Source organism: Mastigoproctus giganteus, chromosome 4, assembly GCF_048544385.1.
Source record: "Mastigoproctus giganteus isolate SK-2022 chromosome 4, ASM4854438v1, whole genome shotgun sequence".
NCBI classification, from domain to species: domain Eukaryota; kingdom Metazoa; phylum Arthropoda; class Arachnida; order Uropygi; family Thelyphonidae; genus Mastigoproctus; species Mastigoproctus giganteus.
This window is the reverse complement of record NC_143578.1, coordinates 223,817,788-223,840,594: the sequence shown is the minus strand read 5'-3', so window position 1 is coordinate 223,840,594 and position 22,807 is coordinate 223,817,788. Positions and strand designations below refer to the sequence as shown.

Here is a 22,807-nt window from a genome sequence, read left to right as displayed (position 1 = left end):
GGGCAAAAGTTGCGGCCAATAGCTTTGGCAAGAGACCAGAATGCTCGGCTACCATTAGGGCAAGAAGCAAGTTTTCTACTCTTAGCCTGTTCAAACTCTAGTTTGGACTGATTAATAACTGCTTTACAATTGTTGCGAGCTTTGGTGTAGGAAGAAAATGAAACTGAAGAATTAGAAACAAGCCAATTACGATATGCAACATTCTTCTCTTGGACAGCCTTAGCACATTTATTGGAAAACCAAGGTTTAGATAAAGGATGAGATTTTAAAGTGGAGTGTGGGATAAAGGATTCCATTCCTGCAAGAATAATTTCACTGACACGATCTGAGCAAACGTTGACATCAGAACTTTTGAAACAGTAATCCGACCAAGGAAAAGATGAAAAGAAGTCTCGCAGGTCATCCCATTTTGCATTCTTGTAATGCCAAACAACACGAGGTTTGGAATAGCCATGAGATAAAGGTTCCATTGGAGAAGAGACAATCACCAAGTTGTGATCTGAAGTTCCTAAAGGAGCTCTCACTTCGACCGTGTACTTAGAAGGGTTGTTTGTGAGAAAAAGATCAAGCGTATTGGCTATATGATTAGGATTGTCCGGTATTCTTGTAGGTAAATGAACAATCTGTGCTAGGTCATTAGTAATTGCAAAAGCCTCAGCATCTCGACCTGCTGGGTCGGTGTGACTAGAAAACGGAAGCCAGCTGGGGTTGTGAACATTAAAATCACCAAGGAAAATTACCTCACTGTTAGGAGAGTTGGACTGGAGAAAGTCAAGTTGCAACGAGAGGAAGTCAAAGAGCTCCAAGTGATTAGTCGAGTTGGGAGAACGGCAGATGAATTTGACACAATGAGGTAGAGAGATTTTAAGCCAGAGAAGATCAAAGAGAGGAGATTCCAAATTGCCAAATCTCTGACAGGAAATATCAGAACGGACATATGCACAAGTACCACCTTTGAGGCGAAAGGAATCATACAGCGAATAATTTGGGCATCTGAGATGAGCAGTAGTTGAATCAACCGATAACTGAGATTCTGTCAGAAAAAGTACATGGGGAAATGGACATCGTTGAGATTAGAATTGAGACCACGTATATTTGTGAAATTAATTAGGAAGTCCTTGGGAGGTTTAGATCTTTTCGCAGATAAGCTTGCTCTATTAGTTTGACAATTCATGGTGTATTCAATAGTAAGAAAAAGTGGGTGGGACATTGTATGAAATAATGAAATTTTTGGATATGGCGTACATGTGGTAAGAATATACCCAGATCCTTGACATAACGTGGCCTCGACAATGCTCCCCGCATACACACTACTCGGACTCCCTCCAGTCACTATCTGGCAGAGTAGAGGTAGCAAGATTATACACTAGCTGATCCGGAAGCCTCCTAGAGAGTTACCAATAGGTCCGGTCCGGTGTACTAACTAGCGGCCGGCCTGCGAAAACCGTTTTAGAGCTGTACCCTCGAAATGTTAGGAATATTGGATCTCGCCACGACGTTCATCATAACCTCAAAAGTCACCAATCATACTGCATGATGGAAGAGAAGGGAAGGGTTGACCGGAACTTAGCTCTAGAGACTAAACATGGGTTCCACCACTTCAAGCCTCCAATAAGCAAAGTGGTGGTATTTCACCGGTTGATGAGAGTCATCTTCCACCTAGTACTGCCTGGTAACATAGAGGGGCGGCATTCCTTCATGTGGTGTGGGCGCCACACCTCGATCCCTGCTTACGTTGGTTTACGATGGTGGGTGACCACACCTGGGTGGTCACCCACCATGTACTTGTGCATGGAGGTTATACCCAGGATTACTAACAGTCGCACCATCATGAAGGTGCAAGCAGAGGATTTGGCTGTCACATACCATCCGGACTTCGCCGAAATTGGGTCCACTTGACTTGAGTGTCACCCGAATATCAGTTCCATCAGCGTTTTAGACTCCCAGGTAGCAAGTACAGCTTGTCTGGCATATCTGAGAGAATGTCTGTGACAACCTCAAGGACCAATGTTTGGACTTAACTACTAAACACAACCGTTAGGTATTTCTTTTGGTCTGGGTGCGCCTTGAAAAAATTACTGAGACACTAAGGGCGCCGTGAACCGAGAAAGTTTGGGAACCTCTGACATAAAATACACAATGAAGAAATGACTGTTTATTTGAACAGTGTTGACTTTCTCTTTTCATCAATCAATTTCCGATAGCCGACAACAATAGTAAATCTCGCAAATAAATATTGCAGAGAACATCAAACCTTTTGTTTGAGGTTCTATGCGATACGAAAGATTTCATCTAATTCTTTTACCGTTATCTCCTACGTGGTAACATTTTCATCTGGCTCATTTAAAAATATGAATTTTTATGCAAGTGTGCACTGACTTTATTAGCAGGAGACAAACAAGTAACACGTCTTCTTCCGATGGTTGATGGAACACACCGAGGCGGGTAGCAGGCAAACGTTTGTTTATTGACCGTACGACTCACGGTAAGCTTAATGCATGATTCAAATCTTTTGCAACTATTGCATAAAAAACAATAAGATCGCATTAACTGGAAATTTGCATCGTGTAAAGTGAAAAGTGGTATAATTTTTCAAATAGCATTAACTGAAAATCGCATTAATCGAACTCACATTGTGCGAGTCCTAGCTGTACTATTTTTCAATTTTATCTTACCTTTACCAGAATATGGAAAGTTCTCAGTAAGATATTAAGACTTCTATTAACCCTCTAGTGGGCAAAAAAAAAATCATCCAAAAGTGGACATGTGGTTTATTGTAAACACCAGGAGTCCACAACATTTTGTTCACTGTAAGCCACAAAGTATTGGTGCAATATTTATTAATGTAATTTTTAATAAACAATTTGAAAATTTTCAATGAACAAAAAAAAAATATATATATATATATATATATATATATATAAACACAACCCTACTAATCTCTTCCATTGTTAAGTTTATAGCCACAATAAAATTCAGCATTATTTATTTGCCTATATTTTCGCTTTTAATTCTGTTTGTGGTATACCCAGCAGAATTCTAAAGACTCCACTGAACAGACTTTAACAGACTCCAATGCTTATTAAACTGAATTTGTTTAATAACACTATACAACAAAAAAGTTTGAGTTCACATTTAACTGCCATATATCTATTTTGTGTGCTGAATCTGATGATGTCATTGGTTTTTCTCTAGTGTCAGCATTTGAGGTAACTGAAGGTTTTATGGTTATGTGACACATATATACACTGAGTTGGCTTTGCATTACAACCTCCTCCTCCCGTGTAGGAATGCACTGATCTGTGAAGGCTTAAAGTCAGGAATGGCTGATATAAGATTGTTTACACACATGGTGATCAGTTTTTGAGTGTCTTGCAAGGAAGAATGGGTCATGTCAAGACCTTTCCAACTTCAAATGTAAAATGATTATATTATAGCCAACATAGTGCTCCTGTTCTGTGTTATCATGAGTCTACCACGACTGGCTCAACAGCAGTTGAACAACCAAGCAAAAGTTACATGTGGGAGAGTCACATGTGGTCATTGCACATGGTGGGTGCTATGTGTCTTGTCTCAAAACACAGCAGTGATGCAGCATCGTGGCCCAGCTAACCACTCAGTACAATAAAGGAATAGCAAGATCAATATCTACATGGACTGTGCACCAGACATTAGCTTGTACAGGCTATGGCAGTTGATGCATGTCACAGGCACCCATGCTCAATGCGAGACACAAGAAACTGCACCTGTTATGGGTACTCATTGGACCACCGATGTGGAAATCTTTTGCTTGTTTTATGAATCCCATTTCCAACTCTATCATGCTGATGGGCGTATCCACATTTGGAGAAATGCAACATGAGGCCATTGCACCTGGATACACCTATTAGGGTTAGAAAGCTGGAGGCAGTGGCATCATGGTTTGGGGACGGGGACTGTTTTCTGGGCATGCCCTGGGTCTTCTGATCACTGTTGATCAACAGCTCAATGGGAATGCCTACCTTTCTATTGTTGAAGGCCAAGTACACTCCTTCGCGATGACAGTGTATCCAAACAACTCCAGTTTCTACCAACTTGCCATACCACAAGGCCTAACAGGTTGCTAACTGGTTTCAGGAACATGACAATGAATTCTTCATCCTCCCATGGTTGCCCAACTAACCTAATCTCAAACCAACTGAGCATGTTTGGAACCTGCTGTAAAAGGACATTTCATGATATGCCAATCCACCTGACAATGTTCAGACACTACTGGACATGTGCAGTGCATGGGTGGCACTACTATAAACACCCTGCAATGATGTGTTATGGGGAAAAAGGTGGCTCATGAGGTAGTAAATAGGTGTTTCTAATATAAAGTCAACTCAGTGTATTACATAAATGGATACTAGTACTGTGATATATTTCAATGTAAGTGCAGCCTTTGATGCTGTGTCAATTCAATTCCTGCCTTGCTCCTTCTATTTAAAGAAAATTTTCACATTCAAAGTGATAAGCTATGCTTTTTTGAATATCTGCTGTCACAGAACACTTATTCTCCATCAGGAACAACACACCCTATCCTGTGACTTTACTACTGAGTACTGCAGGGGAAAGGTCCTATCTGGTGTTCTGTTTACAGGTATTATCATGTCCATTACTGCCACCATGAATGGCCTCTTATACTATGCTGATGACCTCAAACTGCTGACACAAGTTAACCCTGGCAACATCTCTGCTCAGCTCAGCAACAGGATCGATTTGCAACTTAAGGATCTTTAATTGTACTTTGCAAGCTTCAATCTTCAAATCAATCCACAGAAGTCTGCTCAGGTTATGTTATGTTTGTTTTGTTATTTTGGTTTTTAGGAGCATTAGCAACTAAGGCCATATTGCTCCGGGGTTATGCGGTGGTCATTCCCTGACCTTTCCGCATCCTCCGTATTTGGTGGTCACGGGCTCGAACCCCGGTCTAATCGAGAAGTATGTGCTACGCACTGCTGCTCCTTCCCACCTGGCTACGGAGGCGCCAACTCAGGTTATATTTTCCCCAAAATTCCATGCCAACACTACTCAATGTTTCACTAGGAGGGGTACCAATATCAAATGTGCTCTCGCACACAGACCTTGGCATTCTATTTGATCAAAAGATGTCCTTTGCCAACCAGATCAACAATATCAATACCAAATTTTCTCATCTTAGATGGATCTCAAAGCAGCAGCTGCTACACGTTCGACATCCCCTCATTGTTAAAAAGATTCATCATCCCCACAATCTACCCCACCATTCTCTATAATGCAGAAATATGGGCCTCAGCCACACCTACAAACCTTAAGCGGGTGTACACCACTGAATACTGGCTACTGAAATGGGCCAATACCAAGCTCAGTCTGCCGCCCACCACAAATACCCCAAGATGGCACAAGCACTGGAAATCCCAAGGGTGAAGTCCCTGATCATGGCAAAGAGTTTAGTCTTTATGGCCAAACTCCTCACTGGCCAGATGTCATCTCCTAACATTTGGAACGCCTGCTCTTGGAGGATCCCACAGCCAAGCCAGCCTAAGATCATCACTTGTGGCTCACCACAATAGGCTTGCACTCACTGACAGGTTCCTCCCCCAAGCAGATGCTGGCTGCCCTGAACTGTGTAGATGCTGACTTTGATAGCTTGATAAAGAACAAGACAGATTCAACTTTATCAAGGCCTTCATCACCCTTGATCCCTGACCTTCTAAAAGAGGATTACGATACTCCCGTTTCCTATCCCCAGGCTCCATGAACATAAACAAACTGATATTTATTGCTCTTCTGTTACTCTTACTCCTTAATCCTCAATGTTTTCATTGCTAAACTGTATTTTGTTTTTGTATTCTCTATTTTGTAATCTGTTTTCTCAGGCTGAACCCCTGGTGCTGGTCACAGTGATGGGATATTGTGTTGTATGTAATTCTGTACTTCACAATAATGATTTGTTTATATATAAGAGCCTGCAATATCTGTATAATATTATAGCTTTTTTTTTTTTTTTGCAGTTTGTTATGGTTACCAAAAGAAAGTGCAATTTATCTCTGGACTCATTCTGCTATGTTTGTGGATATTATACAGGTTTCAAGCAGGTGAAGTATATCTTTAGTGGTAGCAAGTTTTGCAATGCATATAAAGTCTATTTTGGAATGCCCACAAGAGATTAAGACAAGTTGTAGTAGTTGCAGATCAAAATTAAGAGAGACAGTTTCATGGTAGTATTAAGCATATACTTTTTGCTATACCTTAAATATGGAGAGAGCCCACAAACCATCATGACTACTATTTTTGTATGGTGAATATATTAAAGTTTAAAAAGCCTGTGGATAGAAAAATTGTAGCGTATCCAAACATATCACCCTCTATTGCTCTGGTGCCACAATGAAAATGCCAACCCCCCATTCTACCTTTCACAGAAGTCTCCAGAAGTGAATGAAGGATCTGGATAACACACCTGTTCAAGTAAAGTGCACATTTCCTTATCAGCAAGTATTGGATGATTCAGTGAGGGACTTGGTCTAGCCAAATCCAATACAGAGCTTCTGATCTCATTTAAAAGAGTGGAATCTACTGATACCAGCTGCAAGGCATCCACATAAGAAAAAAAAAAAAAAAAAACGGACATGCATGTTTTTACACCATTACAGAATCCCTTTACTGCTGTTTTGATCTGACTGGTCTTTATGAAGAAATCCATATTGGTCACAATCCAGAAGACTGGCATCTTTTCATAGATAGTTCAAGTATAAGTTTGAAAGCTGTGCTGCTTCGCAATATACAGGGTACTCCAATTATAAGGCAGCAAGATCCATTACTTGCTTTTGGTTTAGACCAGTAGTTTTCGACCTTTTTTTTTTTTTTTTTTTTTTTAATAATGGCACCCTTAAGTAATTTATTTTATTTTGTGGCACTCCTACTCAATTTTCTGCCTGTTAGATCTGATTCTCTCTCTCTCTCTCTGTATATACATATACATACACACATATATATCTAATACTTTAAAAAAAAAAAAGTTATATAATATTATAATATAATTATAAGGATGTACATTTTTATAATGAAATAAATACTTAAAAATAAGTTTAAGTAATTTAAACTCAAATAATGTGGCACCCTTGGAATGTTGTTGCAGCACACCAGTTGAAAACCACTGATTTTGACTATTTGTCGACTGGATCATTATTGTCACATCTGATCTCAAATTTTTGAATTTGAAATCAGATATAACAAAAAATTGGACTAAGTATTACTATTTAGAATTTACAATTTCTAAATTTGAGTTTTGCCTAAATTGCTCAGCTGCTTTCCCCAATGGGAAAGTTGTTCTCTAGCTTTGTTTTTAATCTAAAAATGCCAGTGTATTTCTGAAATGAACATAACCAATTTACTATTTTTGTACAACTAAATGTATGTACGAAAGAGAAAACATATTGCATACAATTATTGCATTTTTTTACCAAATGAAAAAAAATATATTTTTTTCATTTTACTCCTCGACGTCTTCCTCCACCCTTTACCTTTGTTACAGTTTTAAAAATTTTTACCTTTTATTTTTACTCCAGCAAAACCTCTACCTCAAAGCTTTAATTTAATTTGTCACTAGTGAAATTATAGTAACCTTATAATACCATGATAAATCTGACTAAAAAATGAATTTTTTTTTCTAAGCATTTGCTATTCATTTTTTAGTTTAATTTGTCACTAATGGGAGTATAAATGAATTATATATATATACACACATATACACACACACACTACCATTAAATATTGACAAAAGTTAAATTATAATAAAATAAATAAATAATTAATTAAGCATTCATTAGAGGCAGCGACTCGCAATTCCTCCATATGAAGCCGAACTATATTTTAAATTAAATACAACATAAGCCAGTAGTATGGCAAAAACTGTAGAGCGAAAATTAACATAAAATTAACATTTTATGTTAATTTTATGTTAATTTTGCCATACTACTGGCTTATGTTTTATTTAATTTAAAAAAAAATATATATATATACTTTACTTAACTTTATGAGTGAAAGAGCAATGGAGATGTTCACACAATGATAAACATTCACAAATATATAAGATAAACAATTTACAATGATATATAGTAAACCCCCGCTATTCGCGGTCGCTGATTTAATATAAAATGAAACCTAAAAAAATGTGAATTTTAATGTGAATGTTTGTTATTTTGATTTTTAGGAGCATTAGCAACTAAGGCCATATTGCTCCGGGATATGCGGTGTCATTCCCTGATCCGCATCCTCCTTTCCGCATCCTCCGTATTTGGTGGTGACGGGCTTAAACCCCGGTCTAATCAAGAAGCGTGTGCTATGCACTGCTGCTCCTTCCCACCTGGCTACGGAGGCGCGAATTTTAAAGCGCCGTGAACATTTTCCGCCATAAAAAAACTTAAAAAAAAAATAATAAAAAATTTAGCGTGGCTAAAATTATCTTTCCTGGTCAAAACAGCGCTCAGTGGGTGGGGGGAAAGGGGTGACAAAATCATGAGCGTGGATGTTTCTCACTAATCCTTATTCAGTATGTGTTATGCGCTTGTCATTGAAGGTTTCATCGTTTGCTTTTAATTTATATGCTTATAAATTGAATAAATTTATCAATTTATAAATTGATATGCTTACAAAAGGGATAAATCTACTGTTTTGCAGTGTAAAACAGACTTTTTCAAGTGTGTTAATGGAAAAAAAGTGACTTTATTGTGGACTTTATTGTTTCTAACCCGTACAAAAATATGGCTACGAATAACAAGGGAAATGTGAAAAGATCAAAGAAGGTGATGACATTAGCGAATAAAATTGAGTTATTAGATAAAATTTCTAATGGTGAGGTGAAAGTGTCTCCTCAGTGGCAAAACATTATAAAATTAATGAGTCAACGGTACGATCAATCAAGAAATCGGAAGAAAAAATCCGCCATAGTGTCCATGAAAATGTGCTAATTGTTTCAAAAATTTGCTCTGCAACTCGTGATGTTAAATTAGAAAAAAATGGAAAAAGCTTTAAATCTGAGGATAGAAGACCGAACTCAAAATAAAATTCCGTTAAGTTCACTCATCATTCGTGAAAAGGCAAAACTCCTTTATCAACACTTTAGCGAAACTGGCGAGATATATTTTTTATCTAGCAAAGGCGCTAGTTTGAAATTTCTAATAAATATTACATTTAATATTAAATTGTTTCTTATTTTCATTTCGATGCCATATGCTTGCATTTCACTACGTACTGTCTATGTACATAGTCATATTATGAAGATACATATAATACATACATTATATGTATCTTCATATAATGCTTCATACACTTGCACAGTCTTTTCAGGGCCGAATTGATCGACAGGGCTCTCATCATATATTCCCTCCTATCGTGTCTGGGCAGAATTGCAGACACTTTCAAATTCAACCCTAATTCACGGCTTTTTTCAACAGTGACCTGTACTTGTTAAGCAATTCCGCCGGTCTCCTACTCTTGATATCATTAGTGCCAACGTGTACAACTATATCACCTTTTGTGCCCTTAAAAGATGATATCCACTCTACAACGTCATCAACCTTTGCCCCTGGCAGATATACCCTGGCCTGTTCCACCTATCCTTTTTACAAAGCATGTTTCCCGTTTCCCTGACAATAGAGTCACCAACAACTACCAGTTCCTTTGGGACCAGCGCATTCTGCCTTGGGGGCTGCCGCTGTATTGCGTGATGACCAAGTGCAAGCTCTGGCATTGGTGTGGGCAGCTGAGAGCTTGATGGGCCCCTCACTTTTAATCCTTCGAGGGCATCCACCCTGTCCTTCAAGCTCTCATATAGGCCCATAACACGCTGAGTTGTCACTGGTTACTTAAAGATGTAACTACCATTAGGGGTAAGGGGATTTTTTGATTTGATTTGATTTTTTATGGCGCATTGGCAGCTATGGGGTAAGGGGAAGGATTCTGTTTTTGTAAAGGCGACTACAGTGATCTCAGAGAGTTTTTAAATTCTATACCAGTGGTTTTCAACCTGGATGCAGTGACACACTAAGGTGCCGCAACAACATTCTTGGGATGTCGTGTAATTTAGGTTTAAGTTACTTAAATTTATTATTATTTTTCTTTTTTTTTGAAATTTATATATTTATTTCATTATAAAAAGGGTAAAATATAAAGGGTACGATACAATATCCATTGTACCGTATCTTTTTAATTTTGTGGAGATCTATAATTGATCTTTATTTAGCACCTCTATATAAAGAATAAAATTATTATATAGGTATATATTAAAAGGTCCAAAACCACTGTGTTAGGTACTTCTTTTGGCCTAGTGGTGCCGTGAAAAAATTACTGGGACACAAGGGCGCCGTGAACCGAGAAAGGTTGGAAACCTCTGTTCTATACAATGGATTAACTGATGATATTACCAAAGGTGAGAGGCGCCTCCATAGCCAGGTGGGCAGGAGCAGCAGTGCATAGCACACGCTTCTTGATTAGACCGGGGTTTGAGCCCGTGACCACCAAATACGGAGGATGCGGAAAGGTCAGGGAATGACCACCGCATATCCTCGGAGCAGTATGGCCTTAGTTGCTAATGCTCCTAAAAATCAAATAACAACAACCACCAAAGGTGAATTCTAAATGGGACTTAATCTTGGAGGGTACTAGGCTTTTCATGCCAACTAAGAAATACTGTTCAAGGTTTAGGCCAAAATGGATATCAGATGAATTAATGCAGCTCATGGCAAAGAAGCAAAATGCATGGGATGTATATAAATTATCAGGAGAGACAGAAGTCTATGGCAGATATAAGATAGTCTGTAATCAAATCACAAAGGAGGTTAGGCAGGTGAAGACAGATTATGAGAAATCTTTGGCAAAGGATGCAAAGAAAAACAGCAAAGACTTCTTTACTTATATAAACTCTAAAAGAAAGGGGATGAATCAGATTGGTCCACTTGATATCAGTGGTTTGACTGTAGATGATAATTTTCAGATAGCTGCCAAACTAAATGAGTATGTTGCATCTACATTCACACATGAGGAGCTATTCAAGGAGGAGAGGGCCAGATGTTTATCAAACTCTAACAGGGAGCTAAGTGATTTTGTAATAACTGAGAGCAAAGTGGAGGAGAAATTGTTGAAGTTAAACATAAGGAGGCACCGGGGGTGGATGGGATCTATCCAGTTATATTAAAGGAGGTAAAAATAAGCAAGCAAACCCTTAGCCATAATTATGAAAGCTTCCTTGGACTCAGGGGAAGTCCCCATGGACTGGAGATGTACAAATGTGTCCCCAATTCACAAAGGGGATCAAAGAGTAACACAGGTAATTACAGACCTGTTAGTCTAACTTCTGTTCCAGAGAAAATTATGGGGTTACTGGTTAAGTAAGCAATGCAGGATTATCTAGACAAGATTGCAGTTATAGTTCAGACACAGCATGGGTTTGTTAAGGGGAAGTCTTGTCTGACAAATTTAATCGGACACTGTGATGTGGTCAAAGGAATTGGAAGCAAAGAATAATTTTGATACCATATATTGGATTTTAGGAAAGCTTTTGATATTGTGGCACATGTAAGACTACTGTACAAATTGGAGTAGTATGGCATTAAGGGCAAGTTGCTACAATGGATAAAAGGATGGTTGAGTGGGAGAAGACAGAGAATGGTTATCAATGGATACTGCTCTTCGTGGACTAATGTTATTAGTGAAGTCCCACCAGAATTTGGTATTGGGCCCATTGTTGTTTTCGATATTTATCAGTGATATTGATGAAGGTATATCCGGGTGAATGTCTAAGTTTGCAGACAATACAAAGGTTGGTAGGGTTGTCAATGACAGTAATTATATAGTATATTCTACTGCAACAGGATCTGGAAAAGTTGAGCAGATGGGCTGAGAGGTGGCAACTGAAGTTTAAAATTGACAAATATAAAGTACTGCATATGGGTAGCAGTAACCCCAGAGTAATGTGTCAACTGTGTACTACACTCAGGGTAGTGGAGAATGAAAAGGACCTAGGGTTTAATTGTGCAGTCAGATATCAAGTTTTCTGAGCAGTACAAAAAAGGCTGCAAGAGTAGCTCATGGTATCTTGTCAATGATACACAGAAATTTCACTAGAAGGGATAAGAAGGTGAGTGGTCAGGCTACACCTTGAGTCTGAAGGCTACACCTTGATACAGGTCTGGAGGTCTCATTTTAGGAAAGATGTTGAGCTGCTGGAATTGGGAACAAAGGGTTGGTGTTACCAAGAAAGGCATAAGTTCTGCGAATTGCAGCTTTTGGAGACTAGGCACCTGTGAGGTGATCTAATTGAGGTGTATAAGGCCTTGAATGGCTTGAGCAAGCTCAATGCTAATGGGATTCTTCCTCTTGCTCAGATTACTTACCTGAGGGGGCATAAATTCAAATTGAGGAAAGACAATTGTAGAATAGATGTGTAGAAATTCATGTTTAGTCAGCGGGTGGTTGATGGTTGTAACAAACTTCCATCTTTTGTAGTGGAGGTCAGCAACTTAAGTTCAAGGCAGAACTAGACAAACATTTGGAGTGAATGAATTGGTGAAATGGAAAGGGTGGTTTTTTTTTTTTTTTTTTAATTGGTTTCTGCTATATTAGCTTGCTTTCTTGCATCATATGCCCTACTAATGCTAATGTGGACTTTATTTTTGTTTGTTTTTGACCAAGGGATAAGTCCTATTGTTTCATAATTACAAAATGCTTATATATACAGATAGCAGCAATAAAAAATCTGCTACACAAAAGAAATTTATATTTTTATATAAATTCATGTTTTTTCATAAAAAACTTCAAAACCATTTCATACCTTGCCTTGCAGTATATTCCGAATCCTCGATAATCCTTGCTAAGCCAAAATCTGCAACCTTTACAACATTGTTTTCCCCAACAAGTATATTCCTCGCAGCTAAATCTCGGTGAATGAGTTGTTTACTTTCTAAATAAGCCATGCCACTGGCAATCTACAGAAAGTTTTTATGTTACTTTTTATATACAATGTATACAAATCAAATAATTTTATGTTATTAAGTCATGAATATGTATAAACCCATCAAGGTAACACTTAATATACAAGGAATAATAAATTAAAGGTCAATGAATGCAACTTTAGTTCTTTATATAATAGAAGAGGACCTCTCTCAGATTTATTTTTTAAAATAATGTTGGTACAGTGCAATCATGATATTACAAGCACAGCACAGCACATAATAATACTTCAATCAAGCACAAAATAAACTCCATATATTTACAAAGGGTACTAGGAAAGTTTTGCAATATGACGCAAAATGAATCACAGGAAGCTGCTTGCTGCTGCATGTTGAGACATGTTCATACGTGCATAGTAGCCACCGTGCCAAGTCGATGGGCTGTTATTCATTAGTAGTGAGAGTGTAAAGTGCTTGCGATGGCATCGTGGTCACGAAATGAGATAAGGACAGTTTTGCAGTATAATTTCGTGCGTGGTTTAACCATAGACCAGTGCTTAGAAGAAATGACTCTTGCACTAGATGATGATTGTCCACATCGTACAACGATATTCAGGTGGTATAGAGAATTCCAAAGGGGAAATTTCACTCTGGAGGATTCTGAGAGGCCGGGAAGGCCACGAACGTCAGTTACGGAGGAAAACGTTACTGCTGTGAGGAAAATGCTTGACGAAAACAGGCGAGTGACCTACCAACAGATAGAGGATACTTTGGGCCTAAATGCACCAGCAATTCGTTCGATTCTGCAAGATCATTTGCACGTGAAGAAACTTTGTTCTCTCTGGGTGCCGCATCAACTGACTGAAGAGCAGATGACACGACGTGTGACTTGGTGCCGGGAGATGTTAAAAAAGTTTGATAAGGGGCAATCTCGGTATGTGAACAACATCGTGACAGGTGACGAGACTTGGCTGTACTATTACGATCTGCCGACCAAGGCTCAAAACAAAGTTTGGGTCTTTGATGATGACGACACACCCGTAATTGTCAGAAAATCCCGATCTGCAAAGAAGAAAATGATAGCTGTATTTTTCAAATCGAGTGGAATTGTGGAACGTGTCGTTTTGGACACGCAGAAGACAGTCACAGCTAAGTGGTATACTGAACACTGCCTGCCTAAAGTCATTGGATCTATGAAGAACCTGCGGCCAAAGTCAAGAATGGACACCTGGTACCTCCATCACGATAATGCTAAAGCTCACCGCGCCAAAGCCTGCACCGAATATTTGACCACGACAGGACTGAAACTTCTCGAGCACCCTCCCTACAGTCCAGACCTTGCTCCCTGCGACTTTGCACTGTTCCCGCATGTCAAAATGAAGCTAAAAGGGAGGCGGTTTTCCAGTGATGAGGACCTTCTGCGGGCTTGGGACAACGAGTGTGCTTTACTCCCTAGTGAAACTTGGCAGAACTAGTTTAAAGATTTGTTTCGGAGGATGGAGAGGTATTGAATGTAGAGGAAATTACTTTGAAAAAATTAAATAAACAAAGCTGTATTGCAAAACTTTCCTAGTACCCTTTGTATAATATTATAGACAGAAATTGTAAAATATTTTAATACAGACCCCTTTGTCATCCAACCAGGTTCTTTCCCTAAATGAAATTGCTCAATCTTTTATGGATAAGCTGTATATATACACACAATAATAATATGCATTATTATGATTATTATGCTGTCACTAGCAGGCTTAGAGGGAGGGAGGGAGGGACTGTATTTTGGATCAGCTGCTAGGATTAAGATAATTTCCAAAGAACTTAAGTAATCTTGAATTATTACTTTATAGTCTTCATTATAATTTTCAAATATGTGCTTTTTTCCTGTCTGAAACTATGAATTTTCAAAATAACTGTATGAAATGTAACCAACTATTTACCTATCCAAGACAATTTGGTATCAATCTTATCTAAAAAAAAATTACTAGATTTTTTTTCAGATGAGACCAGGGGTGATTGTACAGTCTGACATGAAGTTCTCTGAGTAGTACACTTGGGCTGCTTAGAACTGCTCATGGCGTTTTGTCAATGATATACAGGAATTTTACCAACAGGGAGAAGGAGATATTATCCTGTTATATAAGGTAATGGTAAGGCTGTGTTTTCAGTATCGCATAGAGGTCCAGAAGTCTTATATTTGGAAGGATGTGAATCTGTTGGAATGGGTGCAGAGAAGAGTATCAAGATTAGTCAAGGACAAGGAATAGTATCCTTACCATGAAAGACTTCAGTTCTGTAAACTGCAGCTTGTAAACTAGGCACCTGCAAGGAGACCTAATTTAGTGATAAAGGCTTTAAAGGGGTTGGGCAAACTAAATTTGGTGCACTGAGTGTGTTATTACAAGTGCAAAGGGGAACCGATCTGTTCGTAGAGAACCTTGTGTGCTGATTGGTTGTGAAAGTAAAGTCCGTTAAGAATATTAAATATCTTGGAGTCTTCACTCTTCATAGTTACAAAGATCTTAGATTTGACACCCATATCAATTTTCTATCTAAAAAGGTTGCAAAATCTGTTAACATGATAGCAAGAATTACTAGGAAGGATTGGGGTATTAGCTGTAGAGCACTATCTCTTCTTTACAACTGTGTTTTCCTTCCTATTGTTTCTTATGGTATCTCAGCTTGAATAGACTACATTCATTTTAAAAAACATATAAGAAAACTGTATTCCATTCAGAGGATGATGATCCTGAAGATGGCTCTAGTTTGCAGAAGTGTCTCCACTGATGGGCTACGGATTGTCACAAGGAAAATGCCAATTGGCCTCTTTCTGATTTACAGAGTAATGAAGTTCAAACACTTGGCGTGGAATTCCTTTCATTATTCGTGATCTTGAGTTGGATTTGGCTAATGATCCTAAGAATGTGACCAAGTGAATCTTAGATAACTTAATGACTCTTTGAAATCATAGATGGGCTAACTCAAATAAAGGTGAAATAACTCGTAGGTTCTTTTCTTCTGTTGTTGATGTTCTGCCAGAAAAATGGCAGAATAAAAAAAAAAAAAAAGTAATCAGCATATAGTTTAAGCTCTTCATAGTGACTCTCTTTTTTACATTCCAGCACATTATAACAAGCCCTGGCCAATTTCTCAGAAACCTAATCCTATTTTACATTCATTATAATGACCCTGAAAGTTGAGTAAATTCTCTATAATGAGCCATAGAGAATTTACGGCTCTATGGCTGGAGAATGAGCCATTAGTGTTCTTACAGAACATATTGATGTTCTGTAAGAACACTAATTTACTGAAGCTAATGATGAGATTTCATGAGAAATCACCTGTTGGTGTAATGAAATTAACTTACAGAAGTTAATCCCTGTAGACCAGTCGTGAAACATAACATAAAAACATTATACTGTGCAGAAGGGGACAAAGAGGAAGGAATTTTTACCCAGGAAGGAGTCATCTTTGTATATAAAGCTTTGATTGATGAAGAATTTTGTTAGGCTCTGGATAAAGAAGGGATGGATTCTGCTACCTAAGGGGAGGTTTCTCAATTTAACAGACAAAACTGAAAGAAGGAATTATCGATTAAAGCTTTGATTGATGAAGAATTTTGTTAGGCTCTGGATAAAGAAGGGATGGATTCTGCTACCTAAGGGGAGGTTTCTCAATTTAACAGACAAAACTGAAAGAAGGAATTATCGATGGACCTCGAATAAAGAAAACCCTCAAAAAATCCCTTTAGTTGATGATATTTGAAACAAAGCTATGAAATACCAAATGCATAGATTTCTTAGAAGAGGAAAGAGGATAATTATGAATGTCTGTTGTTAACTTTACCGCAACATTATAAAGATATGCCAAACATCTTTGATAATTTATTTTCTTTATTCCCATCTATATTTTTCTTCAAAATTTGGGAGATATAAGCGATGAGCAAGGGGAATGCTTCCATCAGAACATATCCACAATGAAAAAGTTATACCATGTCACTAGGATACTGCCATGATGGGAGATTACTGCCGGTTTCTTAAGAGAGAAAGTAAAATGGACTATAAGGATAACTCTGAGTGGCAATATCACAAAGGAAATAGAATGTATGTAGTACATTATACATTTGATTACAGTATTTTAAAACAAATGACACTCATTTTTAAGACAGCATATGTATTATTATATACAGTTGAACTTGGTTATAACGAACACAGCTGTAACGAACAAAAAGCCCAAAAATTTTAATTTATGCATATTCCCATACAATCACTCACTGTTATAACGAACGCACTACAAGAATATCCCGAACGAATTTTGGTAACTATGCAAACATTCTTAATTGCTCGGTAGTCAAGAAAATCCAATTCTTGGAACAGATAAAAATGAAAAGGGTGACTTAGCTTTTACGACAACTAAGAACTTTGTATGCATTTCAGGCCTTCTAAGAACTTTGTATGCAGATCAGTTTTGTCATTTAAAATAAAATCAGTTAGAAACAAACCCTTCCTTTGGAAACATGTCTACTAACAAAAGAAAGTGTTTCTCGATTCACAAAAAAAGTTGAAATTATTTGAGTTAGAACGTGGCGCAAAAAAGGTAGTGTGTAAAAAGTTTCTTTGTCCTCTTCAACAGTAATGCACTATGGAAGAATAAACATGTTTGGCTAAACTCCATTATTTGGGTACCACTTGTCTCCGTGCAGTGGGCATGGTCACAGAACCGAATGATTGTACAGTCGAGTTCTGTGATTGGGTTATTATTGTGAAAGCGTTTCCTGACTGTTTTGTGTCATCAAGGGGAGGTGCTTAGCTTAGGTAGGGTGTTTATCCCCCATCCAGCTGTTTTAAAATCTGAAAACGAGTTCACGATTTAAAAACAATGGCAAGTTGGGGGGGGGGGATAAACACACTAGGCATATCAACCTAGGAGGACAGTGGGCAGGAAAAATAGTAAGTGGTACCTGCCAATCACTGCTTTGTTTCTGTTTGTTTGTCGAAATATGGACTAGTACCCAAGATCTGGAGTTTTACCGTATGTTTACATATCAGTACTGGAATAGAACATAACCGAAAAAAAATAAATAATAAATAAAAATAAATTAGAAAGTGTGAGGTTACAAAAGCCGAAGAAGCATTGTTTCAATGTTCACTACACCTGAACTTAGAAGATCACGACAAAGACCTAGCATAGCCCTTCTGCCAGCCATATTGGCCCTCCAAATCACATTCACTTGCGTGTTGCTATCATCTCTTTCTTCCCTGGCAGGAGGGAGACAGTTTTCTGTCGCCCCTCTTTTTGCCTGGTAGACATGGGCCTGTCTCACTGACTATCTGGGGTCATCTTCTCTATCGTCCCCATACTTCTTGTCTCCCCCCCCACTCTGCCTAACACGCCAGTGTATACCCACCCAAGCTATCAAAATCTAATAACGTTCAAATCTAAATCATACTTGCATAAACCTCTTTTGGCCTTTTCTATTCCCAGCATTTAACTCCACCCTTTTTTTTTAGGCCCTAGCCACTGAAATCTCAGGAAACTAGGTGGCAGGGCCTGCCAGAGTAAATATAAATCTACTGAGTACCTGACCTGCCTCCAACGGGATAAAGTGTGAAAACGGTGGGTCACAACATGGGCCCAATGGCTAAATGGCCAGAAGAACAACAGTACGCAACACTACACATATACACAGCCCACACATTTTAAAAACCTCTGGCCTTGACAGCACTGTCTCACACTCACAATGAAAGTTACGCAGAGATGGGGGAAACCCCTAGTGCCATGAGACCCTAAACAAACTTTACACAAAGAAGTGCTGGATTTTCAATAGATGGTCCGATCTTGAAGGCTCAATTTGGATGCGACTATTTTGTATGTTGGCTGGATCAATTTAAAATCCAAACACAGTCAGTCCTCGTATAGCACGATAGTTGTGTTCCTAGAAACCCTCGTGCAATACAAAATCGTGCAATATAAACAACAGGCCCTATGGGAAAAATAGGGTTAGGTGCTGGCCACCCAAGATTGAACACACAAACCAAAACCAAAACATTACCAAACACAATAAATAATCGTAATAAAATACTTATGTATTTTATTACGACTATTAGTAATAAAATATTGCTAATGTTTTTGCTTCTATCGTAAGTAAACTTGTTTTTTGTTTGATTTTCTATCCAAAGAGATGACAGCCGTTCCGTCTCTTCCAATTCTTTGTTTCTTAATCTAATGGATTTTAATTACACTTTGAGTTGTTCCTGCTATCAAAGTTGTTTTTATTTTCTCTGCATTATTTGTAATTCTCAGCGTTGCCTCATTTAGGTCAGTAGCACATGCAATATCACATGGTCTTTCATTTCGCTCAAAGCGTTTTATAATTTCATATTTTTTCTCTATCGACAGAGGCGGACTGGCCATAAGCCTCACTGGGAAAACCCCAGTGGGCCGGAGGCCGGTGTAATTTTGGTCATAAACCATAGTATTAGGCCACTATAAATTTTCCCGGGTAAGAATTTTTGACCCAGTCCGCCTCTGTTTATCGATATCGCTTTTCTTTTTCTCTCCGAATCTGCAGTATCTTCACCAGGACACGTCCTTTTTACACCTTTTAGTATTTTACTCATTTTTAGGGAATAAAGCACAATTACAAAACGAGGAGGCACACTTGATGCACATAATGAAAGCTGCGAGCGTGTAGCAACTGAATAAATAACACCGTAAAGGCCGAGATACACTTTTAACACTTCACATTTTACTAAAGCACATTTCTAGGGGTTACTACCATAAAACAATAAAAACAATTTCCAGTTGCGTTTCTGCTAGTGGAATCTGTTATAAACTGGTAGTAAACTCGATCTAATTGTATTTGCGATTATACCGATAGCTGGAATTGTGTTGGTTTTTACGTTATTATGGTGAAATGTGTTTCCCCTTCACTGATATAAAACACATAAATACATTTTCAGAATCTTCTCTTCATTCCTATCGTGTTGCATTCGGTTCGGGTGATTCCGCGTTCAACTGCCATTTCTTGTAAACACAAAGGCGAATCGTGCATAAGCAAATTCGGTTCATGTTGTATAAGATATCATTCCCCTATTTATAAATTGTGTGTGATCGAATTTGTGTAGTGTAAACGTATTATACGAGGACTGACTGTACAAGCATATAAATACAAATAATATATAGGTACTGTATATACTAATGCTGTATTATTTTTTCTCTCTATTTCTTTTGTTTTCTGAATTTATCTTTTCATCAAGTTATTGAGAATTTAAAAAAAAATTAGGAAGTAGTTTAACTCATCACGGATATAGTGGGTAACGGTTATAACGAGGAAATTTTGTCGGTCCCTTGATGCTCGTTATAACCTAGTTTTGACTGTATTCAAAGTTGGTTGTTCATTAAGTTCTAAAATTTCAGTATATCTTTCAAAAGGAGACTGACAAATCATTAATTTTGGTAATTTTTGGAATCTGTGGATTGATTTCCTCTAGAATCTGCAACTTTTGCTCTGAAGGTACAAAAAAAAATTTTTTTTTTTTTGTTGGCCAGCAATACTTTATTGGAAATAATAATTAAAAAAAGCTCTTAAAATTACAAGTATTATTAAAAAAAACACGTGTTGCCTCAAAAGTTCCAAGTGATGGAGGCTATTGATGGAATAAAGAAACTTTATTCCATCAACTGGAATAAAGTTGGTATTACAGATGGCCATCTGTAATACCAACCTGATTTAGACTTTACTTTAAACAAACTACTGGGAGGGTCTCAAATGCCATACAGATAAATCTAACACCGAACAGCATTCAACTCATTCTATCAAACAGGGCTAAAAAATTTCATTTCCTATGGGTGAGTGACTTTTGGTTTCTTATAAATAGATTTTTGCCAAGCATGAATTTAAAAATTAATAAACAAATAATTTGGTGAGGCACTTCAGCCTTTGGTTGTGAAGGAAAACTACAGAGCCAAAGGAAAATGGCAATAATAATGTTTTAACCACTTCAAAAAATTGCATGATATTTGTTCAAAATTATTCTGTCATATTTTGTTCTCAAAGATAATTTCACAAACACTTTTTTGGTCATCGTCTAGTAGGACTTTGAATTTTATACATAAAACTCCTTGCACTACATTATACCATATATACTACATTTTAAAAGTTGACAGTTTGATGCATGTCAATGTTTCATCAAAACGAGGTCCATGTACATTTTTTTTTTTTTTTCCCCTTCCTTTACTTTACTGACAGAATAATTACTCTTACACATAAAACTATAATTATAACTTGTTAGCTCTTTGGGGCTTCCTTGGTACACAGACTACTCTAGTCATATTGTATTGGTTCATGTGGCATTAGATGATCTTTATTTTGCATTACGTTATACACCATGAAGTTAATATGATAATATTACAGCATTAATTAAGCATCAGGTGCACCCCAAATGGTAACAAAAAAAACAATGCACACAACCTGACAGGTCCCTAACTTTGTTTTTTATTTTTGCGGGAAGCATTCAAGGAATTAATCGTGGAAGCTACTAAAAGTTTCATACATATTAAGAAATATTGTTCAAGGTTTAGGCCTAAATGGTTATCAAATGAACTAATGAGACTCGTGACAGAGAAGAAAAATGCATGGGATGCATATAAATTTTCAAGCTACTCAGAAGCCTATGGCAGATATAAGCTAGTCTATAATCAGGTCACAAAGGAGGTTAGGCAGGCGAAAGCAGATTAAGAGAAATCTTTGGCAAAGGATGCTAAGAAAAACAGCAAGGATTTCTTTACTTATATAAACTCTAAAAAGAAGGGGATGAATCTGATTGGTCCACTTGATATGAATGATTCGACTGTTGATGATCCTGCTCAGATAGCAAACAAACTGAACGAGTATTTTGCATCTACATTCACACATGAGGAGTTATTAAGGTTTGAAAATGGCAGAAGGTTATCAAATTGTAGCAGGGTGCTTAATGATTTTGTAATAACTGAGAACAAATTTGAGAAGAATTTATTGAAGTTAAACGTAAGAAACGCATCTGGGGTGGATGGGAAAATCTATCCAGTTATATTATAGGAGGAAGCAAAGGAAGTAAGCAAACCCTTAGCCATAATTATGAGAGCATCCTTGGACTCAGGGGAGATTCCCACGGAGTGGAGATGTACAAATGTATCCCCAATTCACAAAGGGGGGATCGAAGGGTGACACGAGTAATTACAGACCAGTTAGTTTAACTTCTGTTCTGGGTAAATTAATGGAGTCACTGGTTAAAGATGCATTGCAGGATCATCTATATAAGACTGCAGAAAAAATTCAGACACAGCATGGGTTTGTTAAGGGAAAGTCTTGTCTGACAAATTTGATAGGATATTATGATGTGGTTACAAAGGAACTGGATGCAAAAAATAATTTTGATATATATTTGGATTTCAGGAAAGCTTTTGACACTGTTGCGCATGGAAGACTATTGTACAAATTGGAGCAGAATGGTATTAAGAATAAGTTGCTACAATGGATAAAAGGAGGTTGAGTGGGAGAAGACAGAGGGTGGTAATCAATGGATGCTGCTCTTTGTGGACTAATGTTATTAGTGGAGTCCCACAGGGTTCGGTGTTGGGTCCATTGTTGTTTTGTATATTTATCAATGATATTGATGAAGGTATATCAAGCTTAGTGTTGATGTTTGCAGATGATACAAAGGTTGGCAGGGTTGTTAATGACAGTAATGGCAGTGTGCTACTCCAACAGGATCTAGAAAATTTGGGCAGATGGGCTAAGAGGTGGCAACTAAAGTTTAACATTGACAAATGCAAAATACTGCATATGGGTAGAAGTAACCCCAGAGAAACGTACCAACTGTGTG

General features: G+C 37.7%; 1 protein-coding gene across 2 annotated transcripts in view; it reads right to left on the bottom strand.

Moving 5' to 3' along the window:
- Positions 1-22,807, bottom strand: part of LOC150087435 (tyrosine-protein kinase Fyn-like) — a 168,024-nt gene that overhangs the window by 25,884 nt on the left and 119,333 nt on the right. For both annotated transcript variants that reach the window (XM_090371186.1, XM_090371187.1), the window contains exon 10: positions 12,830-12,983. In XM_090371186.1, coding sequence (XP_090227312.1) covers positions 12,830-12,983 — 154 coding nt within the window. The remainder of the gene's footprint in view (positions 1-12,829; positions 12,984-22,807) is intronic.